Source organism: Ammospiza nelsoni, chromosome 4 (genome assembly GCF_027579445.1).
Source record: "Ammospiza nelsoni isolate bAmmNel1 chromosome 4, bAmmNel1.pri, whole genome shotgun sequence".
Classification (NCBI taxonomy): Eukaryota; Metazoa; Chordata; class Aves; order Passeriformes; family Passerellidae; genus Ammospiza; species Ammospiza nelsoni.
This window is the reverse complement of record NC_080636.1, coordinates 73,136,563-73,153,140: the sequence shown is the minus strand read 5'-3', so window position 1 is coordinate 73,153,140 and position 16,578 is coordinate 73,136,563. Positions and strand designations below refer to the sequence as shown.

Here is a 16,578-nt window from a genome sequence, read left to right as displayed (position 1 = left end):
ATCTTTCATTGACTGAAAACAACATCAAGAGCTTCACTAAGAAGCATTTAGTTATGATTGCACAACAAAACTAGCTGCAAAGGGGATGAATTGAATCTAAATTTAGATTAAAAGGTCAACATGTTCAAATTGCAATATTAAATTTTCTGTTAGCATTCAAAAGCTGCAACACAATTTCCCTGTTTGATTATTTGTGATAGCAGTGCTACAAAAGAATCAATTAGAATTTCTGCTATGAGCTCAGGAGAGCAGGTGTCCCTTGAATTTTATTTAAATGGTATACGACACAAATAAATAGTAACAACTGAAAAAAAAATTACCCCAAACAAAAAAAAAACACAAAACAGTTGAGAAAAAGTTTGTCATTATAGTACAAAGCCATACTGAATATTCATGGTTCTAGATGAATGAGGCAATCACCTAAATATATGAAAACCTAAAGTACAGTACAGTATATGTTAAATCAAATACTATCACAGGATTATCCACAGCTGGGCTAAATCCAGAGAGGCACAGCAAAGTCTGAGGTGGAGGTGAGTCTGATATATACATGCAACAAAGCTTCCTTATGTCCCAGAAACATTACCAAGCTATTACCCAGGCTTTTGCTCATCAGACAAAAAAAAAAAAAAAAAAAAAGAGGAAATGAAAAGGGAACATCTGCAGTGTCTGAAGTATTCTAAAGGGAATATACAGGAAGGATGTTTCAAAGCTATTTGAGCTAGGGTCAAACCGGGATAGGAGATGCAAAACCTAACAAAGGTCAAACTACATACTAACAGAGTTTACATTCTGAAATTATTATTAAGCTCTGTGACAAATAAAGACACTTTTCTGAAAATTAATAAATGAATGAGAACAAGCACAACACTAATTCAGTGGTCCTTTACTGATCCAAACTGGTCCTGTGTTTCACCCCTTGTTAGAATATTTGCTCACAGTAAAAGAGTTAATGTAAAGCTATTACTTTGAAAAAGCTCGTAATACCTACCCGGCAACACTTTTTATTGAATGTGGGGGTAACCTCGTTATGCAGGTATTACATTGCCATCTAGTGTATGCAGTATATATTGTAATTCTATTTCCCGGGGCTTACACCGTCTAAAGAACCTGAATTTTCCCCTTAGTTGGCTTTCCTCAATGCATTTTTTTTCTTGAAGCAGAACAGATTTCCTCCAGGCTACTCAATCCCAAGAACCTGGTGCCAATGAGAGATTCAGCACCATTCAAAAAGCACTATTCCAGAAGAAGCCACTTGCTGACTCTCAGTGTCTTGGGCAGGTACATCTGCTGAAAGTTTTAGGATTTGGAACTGTTCTCATGCAGCAACAGGTGATTGGGATTCAATGGTCATCCCCTGAAGGGAATGTGAACTCTCATCCCTGACAGCAACACTACCTCACTCTGGAGCAACACTGGGTGGAGGAGAGAAGAGCAATCCCAGTCTTTCCGATGCCACTTTCAGTAACTAATTAATCTGTTATTGAGAAAGCGAGAGCAGCTAAACTGCACTGCCAAGTCCTGGGATGGCAGGGAGGCAGAGTCCACTTTGTGCAGGCTAAGGACTGCTCCACACCACAGTTGCAGGGTGTTCCTACCATGCACCCCAAGCCATGAGTCACTGTCCCAGGCAGGCACATGGCACATTCCCAATCCTGTTCTAAGAGAGAAAGTTTGGGACACTGGTGTTTCCCACAGCTCACCACTCTGTGTGAGCTGCTAGCAGCTACATATCCCCACTTTGAACCCTATCCTTCTGCATTACTTGGTAATGGTTGCTGAATTCCCCAGCTGTGACCTCTGCTGGAGGCACAGCACACCCAAATTAAGAACGGGAGACATTTAGGTGCTTCTGTAAGCGGAGCTTGGCCATCTCGAAGTCTTGCAACAACTGAGTGCTGAGCAATCCCCCACCACTTTGAACACTCCAGCCTCACTCCAGTTTAAGAATCTGAGCTTTTACACTCAGGCCTAGACCTCTGAAGCACATTTCCCCAGTATTTATGGTGAGATTTATCTTTTCTGGAGGAGTTCTTTCAAGACACAAACTGACCCGGGTCCAGAATGCAAAGGTTGACTTATAAGACAGAGAAAGCTACAAAGGAACACGTTGCTCTGACACAGTGCATGAGAGGCCCCGGCCACCAGGTTCTCCAGGAGGCCGCTCTGTCACTGAGCACTCTCACCTTCCACTCATTCCTCTCCTGGCTCCCATATGCTGCAGTGAATGCTGAGTGCAAAAGAAAAAAATAAATGTGTTCACACTTACCCCATCTGCCAGTGCACATGAGAGAGAAACAGGCTCTTCACTGGAAAGAAAGAACAAGGAAAAAAATCCTTACTATTACCAGAAAAGGAAGTGTCCTCTACTTTCAAAATCCAGTTGCCACATTATGGAACTGAGGAAGCTCCTTTAAGCCCCAATAACAGTTACAAACAGCAAGTTGTACAAGAACTGGCTACAGCTGGTTTTTTTCCTGAATCTTGCTATTTTAACAATATAGCAAGGGCCTAATTTTACGCATAAATAAAGATCTTTTAATGCATGATAATTTATGCATGAATAAAGTAGATTTTAGCTTCTTTTTTGCTAGCTGTTTGGGCTTAAATTACTGGATCTCCTTGTTAACACATTTGTTCACTTTACTGGTCTTATCATGATACTTTGCACCATGTACAGCAACAAAAAATGCATTTAATAGACTCTAGCCTGTTATTTTGCCACTGTGTTACCTCTTATATTTGTTATTACTATAATTAATATTCAAATTATTTCCTTTATCAAATTCAGGTTTTGTTTGCTATTGACCCACGGATATTACTTACACTGTGCTTCAGGATGTGAACACACACGGAGCCCATACGCAGCTGGCCTAAGGGGTGAAGGTTGGCAAGCACCCTAATTAATTTCAGTCTAAAAGAGTCAAGTTAGCAAAACCCCTCTGTTTGAGCTAACCAATGCCCTTTAAAATGAAACACTACACTGGCTCTGTCAGCAGATTGGTCCCTTCCAGCAGGGAGGGAGCTGAAGGACAATTAGGGCTGATAATGTCTCTTGTTAGTGCAGCTGTTGGGCATTAGGCCATGAGAAAAGGTAGCAAGTGTAAATAGACTTCCAGGGTGATAATAATTCCTTTTTTTTCCTAAATATGTTGAACACTAATTCAGCAAGATACTGATACAGTACAATCACTAACTGTGTAAATATTTCCATTCTCTTCAATAGAACAGCAACTCAGTTGTCTTTAATATTAAATTTGTAATAATCTATAGCTACAGAAGTAGTGAAAGATTCTAGTACATCTCTTCCATCCCCTCCTGTGGACTGTTTTCTTCATTCTGCCACCATCCTTAAACTTATTTCAGCCCTAAATTCACAACTTGTCACAGGCAGGCACAGCACCACCCAAGTTAGTTCAGACATATCCTTAGCCTTTTAGCTTGTAGTTACTAAAAGCTGCCATTGCTGTAACTGGAGATCAATTCCCCACCCATTTACCAGAAATAAAAGCACTTACTTACAAATTATTACCTTACTTATCACTTACCTGATCCCCAGCTTACTACCTAATGAATTAATAAAGTAAACAGAAATTTTTTTCAGAGAGCAAGATGTAAAAAGAAGGTAATTCTATTTATACAAAGTTGTAATATCTGCCTTATTTTTCAAAAAGAGAAATAAATTTTTCTTAACTGAAGGAAAAAAATCATAAATGGAAGAGATTATATACAAATGGATGCTTGATAATTTTCTAATAACTTTTAACGGGTTGGGTGGGGCTTTTTATCCAAAGTGGAAATAGCATGATGCTTAAAATTCAGAGGAGAAAGAACACCTCGTGATAGAAGACACAGAGAATTCAATGGCATACAATTGATGAGCCTCATTTATTTTTTGCTAGCTCTAGCAAGGCTACTCAGCATTTAAGTTAGCAGCCAGCCTCTCATTTACACTCTGCTGGCACAGGAAAAATGTTACTCCAAGCAAGTAGAGGAGAGTCAAGACATTTCTAAAGACAGTCTTCTACTAATTCCTAAGAACAGAGGATGAAGCTTGTACTGAGAGCCCTTCTGTATGTCAGTTTGATGTCAAACATCAGTAGGCTGAAGTCAACCAACAGGTTTATCAAGCTGTTCACACTAGAACTTTACAAGAAACTGTATGCTGATCATATGGCCACACACAAATTTTCACAGTAAAAGTATTCAGAAAAACATTATTTCTATCCATCTACAGTTCTGTTTCCCAAAGGCCATAACCTGCCACTGAGCATTCACCACAGTGGATGGCAAACTCTACCACTGAATTTAGCTGTGGGGGTATATGTTCTCACCTGGAAGACGATTTTACGTCCTTGTCCTAAAAATAACATTTTTCATATAAGTTTCTGTAGTGTTTTTCATGGCTACTATAAAACTTATTTATTAATAAATAAAGCAGTAAAATATTTGAGGCAAAATTTTAACACAGAGGGGAAAATTTAATGGAATTTCCGATGGCAGTTGTGAGGGTTTTACTTACAGAAGAGGCAGCCATCTCAAATTTAATAACCAGATGTGTCCAGAACTCAGTGTTTCCAAATGTTTCAGGTATGTGAGGTTTCAGAACATGACACATTGTTCCAAAAATGCACAGAGGAGAGGAAATGGGTAATTGGGAGGGAAATGTGCAGTGGTAGCACGTGCCAATCTGTCCTTGCTCAACATGGGAAAGCTGGAAAGAGGATCTTTGTGGTGGAAAGAAAAGGGACACAAGGTCATTTTCTACTCCCAAGGATGACATTTATAATCCAGAGTGATTCCACTGAATTCATGGGTTTTGAAACCAGAGTGGAAAATGGACTCTGGCAGTTAGGTCTTTTTAATCACAATGGGAGGTAGGCAGCCAGTTCAGCACATATTTAGTCTCTTGTCCTCTCTAAGGAGACCTCGGATAAGGGCCAAACAGGTGCTTAAATACCTGGATTTGATGACTTGTAAAACATTAGATTAGGGTGATACAGGTGGTAATCATCTCATCCAGTTATATTTTTATCTCTCTAGCACAGGATCCTGCCCAGCAAGAAGACATAACATATTTCTCCCTTCACAGAATTTCAAGGTGGAAACATAATGGCATAGATATCCAGATCCTCTTTAATTTTGTTCATCAAGTAATAATTAAAAGATATGTAGGGATTTGCACATTTCTTAATTTTATGATTAGATATTCCACATACATATAATCCAAGTTCCAAGTGGTTTTGTAGCTTTTGTTCATTTGCTTTTTAGTTTTTTAAAGCGAGGTTTTCAAACATTAAAGACTTTGAGGGAACAAAAGAAGCTGTAACTGGAAATGATTGCACAACTTGATTTTTATCTTTTGGTTATTTTGATCAGCAGCTTTCTAAAGGGAAAACATTCTTTGGAAAAGTATGATGTGAAAGTAATTGAGATACATTCCTTGAACTAGAACACAGATGAGAGCTGAAAGTTTGTATGGATAGGGCCTGTCATCTCCACACAGCTATTATTTCCCATTGTGTCTCTTCACGTTGCCTCTTTGTACCCTCATTGTAAACAAATCATTATACATTCCACAGAGGTAGAAATTATACTATTGGTATAAGCAAAATGAATTGAAGTATTGCTTTAAAATATTCCAGCAAGTTCCTGCCTGGCTGCACAGAGCACAGATTCCCATCTGGTACATATTGGAACATCTCTGCTACCATCCCCACAGCAGTGCCACTGGTGGCCATGGTGGACCTTCAGCCTAATCTCAGTACCCCAAAGTTTCAATGCATAATCAAGTTTTAAGGTTTCAACATCATTTCTAGAAGAAATATCTGGAAAACTTAAAATGAAAATATATGCTTGAGATTGGCAGAATCTGAGTAACATAAGTTGTGACTGTGATATTAGAGGAAATATTACTAAAGAGTTGTCGTTACTTACTTGATTACAGAGAAGTGTAAAGAAGAATAAATCAAACAGAATCCCCTTTTTAAGCTTCCCCTCCTCCCCACCAATTAACTAGTCAGGTGTGACAATCCATAGTACAGTTGCGCCCAGAGAAGGGACACAAAATTATGTGGCTTAAAATATAAAGTGTGGTGTGACTTTGTTATTTTCCTTCACTGTATGTTCAGTGTCTCCAAAAACACACAGCCTTCCAGTTCTTAACTCCAGCTGTAGGCAAGAAAGAGTTTTTTCACTGGACGTGCTCCTGGATGTTTGTGTTCTTAGCTGCTCGCCTACAGTTAATTAAGCTTATCCTGATATTTCCTCTCATTACCAAGCATGGTTTTGATTCTAAGATTAAGACTATCCAGGTCGTAATCCAAGACTATAAAACAATAAAGCAGCAGTTCCAACTATTTAGAGGAGTAACTTCATTAAGTATTGAAATTGTTGTGGTGGGGATTAGGGTAGGTCAAGCAAAACCATTTCATGGGTCATCCTGTCTTGGAGGAAAAATATGCCTGGCAAGGCAAAATGAGAAATTGAATAAAACCATGAGAATCAACTTCAATTGACTGTAATATGCCAAGAAAAGTGCTGGGCCTTGCACCCTGTTAGAAGCCTTTGTTTTCATTTTGTGAGTGCTTTTTCATGTTTTCCACAGTATCCACCTAAGCAGCCATTTGTCTAAAAGCTGTCATGGAATAGTTCGGTCTAATATAAGAGACTTAACCATAAGAGGAACTGAACTACATTCTATGATGACACCTTTCTAGCCCCATCTTCAAGAATGATAATTCCTGAGTGAAAATCTGATAGAACATGAACTCATTGCCTTCAACAATTTCTATCTAAAAGCCCAGAATAATGATGTTGTTCAACAGAAATGATAAAGCTGTGCATGCTCTGTGACTTTATGACTTTCTATTGCTACCAGCAGCTTAGTAGCACCTTTTAGGTGATAGATATCATCATATTGCAACCTCTTTCACATTTACTGACTTGGAAACCAGCACCTTTTACAGTGCACAGGTCTTATCAGTATTTTAGCATCCATCTCGGGGGGTCTTAGAGTGAAAAAATGAGGGTATGGAGAAAGAAAAATTAGAAAATACTGAAATGGGGAAGAAAAAATGTATGGCTTTGACATCTCATCTCTCCCCATGGAAGTAGATGTGTTTCTGAGGAATGCAGACTTGCAATACAAAATATTTTCTTAGATATTATACGAGTGAAGCTGCTAACATTAAAAATATCATGCAAGCAAGCCAGTCTTAATTACTAAATTCTAGGAAAAGTACAATTCCAAGAAAACCAAGAAGCATGTAACACTGAAGGAGGAAAGAAAGCCCTTCAGAGCATTTTAATTGATCTGAATACCAAATGCATTTCTGTAACACTTCACCAGGTTCTGTAATGCTTGAAAATTCAGCTCAGAATCAAAGCTAAAAAAATCTCACTTAGCTTCATTCAGATCACAGACAATAAGAGAAGTAACTCCAATGCAAGCACGGAAAATCAATACCCAGATATTTTTAACAGCATACAAATACTGCCCACGGAATCCAAGCCTAAATTTTCAGAACCCTGTAATTAGTGAATCCAAAAATGCTCTTAGATTAATGAAGCAGAAGCTCAAAGGGATGTGTGATTATCTAAAATCTCAGGAAACAATTAAACCAGGTGGGACAATCAACTGTAAGGGCGTACCCCATGAAGAATAAAGTAGCTCAACCAAGGAACACAAAAGCATTTAAACAGCTTTTAAAAAGGACAACAGACTTACTTCAAAAAAATTATTGTGATGAAAAATCTACTGCACAGCTACATGAACTATCTCAAAGGTAAATTAGCCTCACTGAGAAAATACTGAACATTAGTTCTGCTTCTAAGTTTGCCTAGTTCCAGCTGCCAACTATTTGATCTTGTTCAGTCTTTCTTTGCTAGACTGTGGTTTCAATTATGTGGCTGCATTAATAAAAGCTACAAAACTAGTAAAAATGCTTTTAAGTGTAAACATTATACTATAAAATATCAAAAATCTAAATTTTCATTTTTATGGATGAAAGAATCAAGTTGAAGCAAAATAGTTTGCTTTTCAAAATTTTACTCTTTATCTTTCAATAGCTATTTTTAGAAATTATTTTTCAACCCACAGTTTCCAAAGGCATCTAAGGCATCTAGGAAGCTTTATCATAAATGAATTATTTTGGTACAGAAATATTCATTGCAATATTTTTCTACTTTTTAAAAATTTTTGGTTTTGTTTTGAAATTCCTAGGGTTTTCTATTTTTATCTTGGCTCCAATTTCCTTAAATATTAAATAAGGGGTTTGAGATAAATTAATTTGGAAACAGTCTGTGAATACATCTTCATATTTAAGTGCTTTGTTGAAGAAAAATCTCACTGAATAAAAATTTCATTCTTCTGTGCCACTTGTTCAAATCTATTATATATAATTATTATTTTTTCATTTGAACTTTGTTTTCCTGGCAACTATTTATCTGAGAATTCTTGACATAGTGTGCCAGCAACTTATGTAAACCTACAACCAATATGACTGCATATTTTTCATGTTAATTTGAATTTATCTTGGCATCTTATAATACCATCCAACGCATTGGCAAACAAATATTGAATGACTTAACTTGGGATGTCCTCCAAATTTTGTTTCTTTTCAGTGGAAATTCCCTGCAAGCTATGTCTAACTTTTCAGACATTACAAAAATGATCAGAAGATTTTGCAGATGTTTAACATCTTGCATGTTACCACATATGTTAACAAGTATCTGATGTTGAGTCCTGTCAGACATACGGGGAAATAGAAAGCTGAAGACAGAATCTGTATTTATTTGGAAGGGCATTTATCATGTCCTGGTATAACAAGAAGTTTCTCTTCATTTAGTCTTTCAGTTTCCAGAAGAAGGCATAAGAAAGTAATCCCTTTAGAGGTTTCTTTTGCAAAGAGCCCTGCTAAAACATCTGGTAAGACCTTTAGGTCAAAATGCAGTAAAAGATTCAGCTCTACATCTACAAAGGGTTCAGCACAGTGCACGATGAGCACCTGGTGCCTGAGAGGCAATGCGGGGCAGCCACACAGTTTGGCTCGGTCACAGCTACAGCAGAGCTGTATGATATGCATTTTAGAACATTCCTGTAAGCACTAGCTGGATCCCAGGCTTGCACAGCCCCTTCTGGAGGTGCCTGCCTGGCTCTCCCCAGTCAGGGGCACCTTTTTGGCCCCCTGGGAGCATCCAGCCCCTAACACAAGGGTCAGCGTGGGGTTCACTTGCCTGCCATAGGAGTCTAATTTAGACGCCATTCATAAAACAAGGAGCCTGCATTTCCTTCATGGCAAACAGAGTAGGTGCCTTTGAGGATTTCTGGGCAGTTAAATGACTAAAATAGCCTAGGGAAGATGACGTACGTTCTTGCCCTGCTCCCTTGCTCCCACACATGCTTATGTATGTATGCACACATGCTTATGTATGTATGCACACAGTGAATCCAAAAGATAAATGTTGCCGTACTGCTTTTATTTGCACTAAGACTTTTCTGGGTCCTAAATTTTTCTGCATTAAATGTGTGCAAAAATGGGCCTCCAAAACTTTTATTTATGTCTATTGAAACCTAGTAGCACTGGGACTGGAGTGAATGCCCTCCTTTCCCACACATTAATAATAAATGCTGAGCAGCACAAGCCAGTCAGATGTTTTTCAGTGTACTCCTGCTCCCAAAGCTGCTTCTGTATTTCATCCAAAACTTCTTTAAACTGAAAAGCATTCCCTCCCATACAGGAAACAAAGCAGATATGCTGATATATGCATATACAAGGATAAATACGAGTAACATGATAAACCTTCAAATATATTACCTGAATCTGGAGGGGAAAGTAGGTGATATCACATTTGCTGATATTCCTCTACAGACTTGAGTTTCTTCAGTCACTTCTCAGAAACCATGTCTCGATCATGTCTAACCTATGGAATCCAGGAACAACTCCCAGCTTCCAAGTCTTAATGTGTGCCTCCCACACTCTGGTGTGGAGTCACAGGCACAGGCCAGCTCATCCCTTCTATACCATCAGGAAATTGCAGCAGCTGTGTTCTGCTGAAGGAAACCCAAGCACACAGGCTGAAAGCAAGCTCCGGGTGGGGTCCCTGTTCTGGAGACCAGAAGATTCAAGTTTCATTCAGGCCATGCCAGGGCACCTGACTGAACAGGACACTGCAGAACACCAACAAATTCACAGTTGTGCCAATTATGGTGTGGAAGCTCTGACAGCCTCAACCCTGGAAGTGTTCAAAGCCAGGCTGGATGTGGCTTGGAGCAACCTGGTCTAGTGGAAGGTTCCCTGCCCATTGCAGAGGGGTTGGAATTACAGGATCTTTGAGGTCCTTCCAACACAAACCATTCTGTGATTCTCTAATTCTAAGTGCAAACTTGGACTCTTTGTAGACCCCAAAAAGCCCTGTAATCCACTCCTGATGGGTCTTGGAACAAGTGATCCTTGAGCTTCTCAGGCTGAGCTAGCTCTTGACACACCCTGCGAGCAAACTGGAAGCAGCAAAGAAAAGCCACATGAGCGGATATTTAGTGAGCTGAAGGAAGTCAGACTGTAATTTTGTACTGTTCTTGGCAGCCAAGTCCTCTCTGGAGTGCCGTCCATAGTTTCTGAAATGTGTTTAATTTACCTTTTGTGCAAGGGGTGCTGCAGTACGGGGGAAGGATGTTGTTTCTACACCCTTGGACACCAGCACGTGCACCACAGCACACTGCAGAGCTGGTGCTCTGCTAAGCTCATGAACTGCAATCTCCCATTGCAGCACAGTCCTGCAACACTGTGCACCCCTCTTTTGCTGCCATGCTACTGGCAGGTGAGATGTTCATCTAGCTCTGTATTTTGTCTCTAAATTAGGGCCCTGATCACATTCTCATTGGGTGAATGTAACAAAAATGGCACCCAGATTTACCTTACCTTTCACTGAGCAGCAGTTCAAAGGCTTATGTGAGCTGTGGGTTGCAACTACTCCAGCTCACCTCCATGATTTCTACTTTGTGTCTTGCAATGAAACTTAAGTTCCATAACCAATTCTGCACATTGTGAAAGTAGATTTCATTTCTTGTTAATTATTTTGCAGCTTTCTCCCAGAAAAGATGCTGCTCATGCAGAATGAACAGCCGTGACAGCAGATAGTCTGACTACTCAGATTCCAGGCTTAAAGGTCTTGTAATAAAAGGAACTTTTCCAGAGTAGCTTTATCTTAACACTGAAGGCATGGACATACTGCACTCCTAGAATCCCACAGCCACACAACCCTATCCAGCCTTTACTAAAGAATAATTAGAAAAAAGGTCAGTAAAATCCACTCATTTCTCAACACCGGACTGCTTCCAATGCATTTCCAGATGTCGAACTCCCTCTACATTCCCAATGCAGGAGCCAAATTCTTCAGCTTCTCTCTTTGACAATTTCCGCTGTGAACAGGGATGTGTGATTACAAAAATGTGTAGTGGCCTAACTGAATATGAAAGGAGAACCAGGATGAAATAACATGGATTATGAACCATTAATTCAGGGAAAATGTAGCAGTGTGATAAATGATGCCTAACCATGGATGTGTTTAAGCCATTGCTGAAACAGAGTGCCTGCAGCAGAGAGGTAAAATAAGGAGGGATGAAGAAAGATCAGCATTGTGAGGCCATTTAACTCAATTAATATACTCCCATTATCACAGTTAATAAAAGCAAACAGCAGTTGTTTCTAAATATCTCATTTTTCTGCTGCTGATTACAGTACTTGCCATACTGCTGAAAGCCTTGGTCTCTGGATATGTAGGATTACATCAACTTCTCTGTTGTCATCCACTTCTCTCCCTAAAGCAGGCTTTAGGAACAAAAACTTGAAGCAAATTCACTTGGAACCCTCAAAGCTAAGAGGCAAACAAACCCACTGTTTTGGGGTTTTTAATGCCACGGACTTCAGAAAATCTCCTGAGTGTTTTTGTTTTCTGGGTTTAATTATCTAAGTCAGAAATAATGGAAGAGAGGCTGTGTCAATGGCCAAACCTATGATCTAGCTTAACAAGCAGTAAATTATTCATAACAGACATAGCTCTACACAAACAGAAACATACACAGGGAATAAAATACCTGCAAGGAGATGATCAGAACAAGTATTTTGCAAGATTCAGGAAGGTAGAAAGTAAGCACTGCAATAGCATTTCTCAGTCCTGCGTTTCCAGAGCAAACCACAAGCAGGAAACAAGGCACTCCTCCAGTGGAGCAGGTTTACTGGGAAGCAGCTCTAGAGAGCTGCTCTAACTCAGAGAGGCCATCATTAAACTGCTGCTATTCTACAGCCTCCACAAACATGAGTCAAATTAAACACACGGGAGAAAATCAGCTCATTGGAACAGCATCTTTTAATTTTAAATTCCAGCTCTTCTAAACCTATCTTCTCTGAAAGCTCTTCGTTTCATGGCCTAGTTATTAAGTGTTCCTAAGACACCTGTTATAGCTGTTAGAAAAAAGAAACGCAGAAAAATCTGGCAGCAATTCTTTCTAATCTACCATCTCAGTTTTAGTTTACACTTTAATTATGTCATTAGCAGCTCAGGACTAGCCAAGGCTGTATGTGAATTCACGTATATGGATGTGAACACCACAACCTAACCGGCAAACACAATTCAGATGCAGTGACTTAATTTGACTGACTTCTGTTTTTCTGTAATCCTGACCCCTGCAGTTATAAGGAATGTGTAGCACCACAGATTTGCAAACACACTGCACAATGTGCTTTCTAATCCTAAGGATCAATACGGAAACACTGTAAGGCAGACACACACAAGTGCATGCCCTGTCCCCACCAAGCCTGCATGGAGCAGAGCATCTCATGCATCTCCCTTACTTGACTTGAAAGCCTCCATGGGAGAAGTGCTCAGAAAGACACGTACTCCAAAAGGAGGATGTTCTGGCACAAAGTTAAGGGGCTGTGGATGGCTCTCAGAGAGATATCAGCACAAATCCTGGTCTCCTTTCTCTGTTCAAGCAGCAAATTAACTGGCACACACTGAGGATGTTTATGGCATACTCTGCAGACATGCACGGCCAAAGAGGTCACATTTTGAACCTGCAAATTACTCACACATTTTACATTTAAAATAAAACTGTAGATTTATTGTACAATAGTACAGCATGTGCCTTTTTAACCAAAAGCTTAGCATCACATAACACTTTAATCTTCCATTAAACATACACAGTCCTACAACACAGCTCAGCTCAGCAAGCTACAAAATGAATTAATTTATTGAGAGTCCTGGCTACGCTGTTCTTAAGGATGTTTACCTAGAGCAAGAACAGTGGCAGTGGTTCTGGTGCTGAAACATTTAATCACTTTTACCTTTTCTCAACACAGTAATAGCAAGCAGTCACCTAGAGCACAACAAACAGATCACTTAAGGGACAGCACATTTAATTGCAAATGTATGAAACAGTAGACCAGGGGATCTCACACACATCACACAGGTGTGGATTAGAAACCTGTTACGAGATCACTTTGATGCAATGTCTGCACTAACTATGCCACAGGAAGACTGGATGCATGACAGGCATTGTACCATGAAGTGTCATTTGGATTGAAATTCTTAGGTTTGGAAGAGGCAGACCAGGGTGTTCTGTACAAATATACACTTGCCTTATTACATTAGTTTACACTCCTGTAGCCATTTGCCCATGTGACAGCAACATCTTGTGATAATTCATTTTTATACCATTTGCTTCAATTTTACCTGGTTCAATTAAAAACAAGGTCATTACTTACAGACATAGAATGTGTTCTGTGCCACATCTTGGCCTTTCAAATTGTCATAGACATCCAAGTTGGTGTAACCAGGCATCCTTTATGCATGCTTTTGTGCACAGCTAGCTACAAGGTGTTATTAAGACACATTCAGATAAGAATCTTTATTTGCCACTGGGGTTTTTCATTGCAATGGAGAACCAAAGCTCATCACTATATAATGACTTAGAGTAAGTAAATTTCCTCTGAAATTTGGAGTTAAACATCCACAACCCCAATGAGCTGCAGGTTGCATCACAAACTCTTCATCAGAGAGAGAAAGTTTATGCTTTTTTATTGCTGTTCAGTTTACCATGGCATGTCAAACCTTAAGCGTGTTCCTTAAAAGGATCAAGTCCTATTTTTATTAAAGAATTTAAAATTCTCAGAAAACAGTACTTGCAGTAAATTTTTTAATACCCAAAGGAGGTAAATTTGGATCCTGCACCTGAATACGTGATTTTTCACTTACAGCAGGAGTGTGATAGTCCGCTCTTGATTGGTTCCAAACAAGCACCAGCTAAAATAATATGCTAATCAAAACACAGAGAGTGGTATAAAAGAAACATAGGAAGGAAATCTCTATCAAATATCTGATCTTGAATTAAAATAGACTAGCAATATATGTAAGCTTTCAAACAGACAAGATGCTTAGCTTATCTCAAGTAGCATACCAGGAGTCACTTCCGAAGAATTACACCAAACTTGCACCTGCTGTGGTCCATGTGTATTCTCTGGCTCTGCAAATTTCACTCATCTTGGCCACAATACTATAGCATGTTAATTAAAGTTTTAAAAAAAATCAAAAAGGGACCAAAAAGAATGGTTTTAAATCAAAGTTGCTTTTGTATCAACTTCAACATTTTTCTGAAAATTTCACCACACTGAAAAAAATTTCACGTATCTGTCTTGTTTCTAGTTTTAGGTAAGACTAGCCAGCAGAAGAAACAGAGCTTGACACAAATCCATTATTGACTTGCAACACTAAAATTACACTCTCAGTAGATTTCCAGCTAATTGTCTAAACTGTAATATTTTGATAGCCTTGACTGAAAAGATGAACTCTTAGCTGATTATCTAGACATCATGGATACAAGTAAAGATTTTTGAAAAGGTAATTATTTAATTAAAACAGACTACACCTGAAATTATTTTTTCTTGCCGTTGAACAAACACAAGCAGCCTAGAGATGCACAATCTCATAAATGAGATGCACTAGATCTTCTTCTTCCACTCAGAATTTCTAATTTGTTTAACAACTAATGAGAAGTACTTAAAACCTGATCTCCAAATATTATCAACTGTTTAAGGAATAAAGCTCTGCTTTTTCCTGAATTCATTCCATGCCATCTTTTATTAAAGAGTTTACACAGATTTTTTCTTCTTACTAAAATGAAGTCAGCTTGTGTTTCTTACATGTTTAAATAGCTCCAACACCAGAGACATACAAAGTGTTATACTGAATTTTAATCCTTGCAAAACATTATTTCACCACACACTGTTATTATAAATCTTTTCAATAGCATCCATTATGGAATTAAGTAAAGAGCACTGTCTACTACTATGCACTGTCAAATATTTCTGGCAGTATCGGTAATCAACTACAGCATATTTATTTTTTAAAATCAAGTGTTAACCTACATATTCTGAACTTGCAAATAATACACAACAGATTTTACCGTCATATAGGCTGCATATTCATTCATTTTTTCTGATTTTTATAGAAGAGTAAATTTTCTATAACAATATGAAAGAAAATTAATAACTTATTTATCTATCTAGGAGGATAGTAGTTATTTGTAATCATATTAATCAAAAGATGACTGAAAAATTCAAAGTTAATTATTGTGAAGTGCACAAAATCTAGAATATAGGGATTTTCCACAGTACATTATACTAAGTCAACATATAATAGATTAAAAGCTGTAAAGCCAAAATCATCATTTAAAAATTTAGTGTTTCTGACATCATCTTCCACCACTCCATCAACTCTTCTTTTTCCTCTTCTTTTCTTTCAGACAATGACTCCAGCTCAAAATCAACCTGATTAAGAGAAACAATCAGAAACATCAGTAAGACTTACAGATAGAGAATAGTTAGGCTTTTAAGAGTCATTTATTGAAAGAAGGTGCTTAACACAAACATAGGGCTTAGAGAGGTACCTTCTGGCTCAGGCTGGGTTTATTCCAAAGTGTCTCAAAGCTGATTAAAATACATGCAGTACTAGTATATCAGTACAGTAACTTATCCAAAAATACACACAGGTGAGCAAAATTTCCTAAAGAACCAGACATCTGTCCACTTGTATTTGACTTGACTAAAAATTTCAGAAAGTATGGGCCAATGAAATTAAAACTGAATAACAGCCAGCCACATAAATCATGTGGCATATTATAAAAGGTATCATCAGCATATTGCCAACACCGATCACAGAATATTGTGAGTTGGAAGGGACCCACAAGGATCATCAAGTCCAACTCTTATGAGCTCCACTGTGTAACCAGCTGAGCTAATCTCAGCTAACACCAGCTGAGCACTGCAGACCCCCAGCATTTCAAAACATGTATTCAATTTTATGCCATCAAAAAAAATCCAGGGAGCTTTTCCTAACACATGGCTCATTAATGTAGATACCATGTGCTAGTTTCACAGAATTCACAGAATGGCTAGGTTGGAAGAGACCTTAAAGATCATCAAATCCAACCCAGCCCTAACACCTCAACTAAAACATGGTGCAGCCCATTCCAGAACTTTATCACCCTTTCCATAAAAAACTTCTTCCTTTAGTATATCT

The 16,578-nt window shown here is 38.5% G+C and overlaps 1 protein-coding gene and 1 long non-coding RNA gene across 2 annotated transcripts in view; both read right to left on the bottom strand.

Annotated features, from left to right (window-relative positions):
* Positions 1-2,928, bottom strand: part of LOC132071981 (uncharacterized) — a 75,828-nt gene extending 72,900 nt beyond the window's left edge. The window contains exons 1-2 of the long non-coding RNA XR_009418274.1: positions 2,827-2,928; positions 2,270-2,309 (exon numbers count right to left, since the gene is read on the bottom strand). This is a non-coding gene — a long non-coding RNA (uncharacterized LOC132071981). The remainder of the gene's footprint in view (positions 1-2,269; positions 2,310-2,826) is intronic.
* A 10,166-nt stretch (positions 2,929-13,094) lies between these two features.
* The window catches only part of CPE (carboxypeptidase E), a 57,607-nt gene continuing 54,123 nt past the window's right edge, over positions 13,095-16,578 (bottom strand). Inside the window, exon 9 of the mRNA XM_059469948.1 lies at positions 13,095-15,827. Within this exon, the coding sequence (XP_059325931.1) occupies positions 15,729-15,827 (99 nt within the window). The 3' untranslated portion in view covers positions 13,095-15,728. The remainder of the gene's footprint in view (positions 15,828-16,578) is intronic.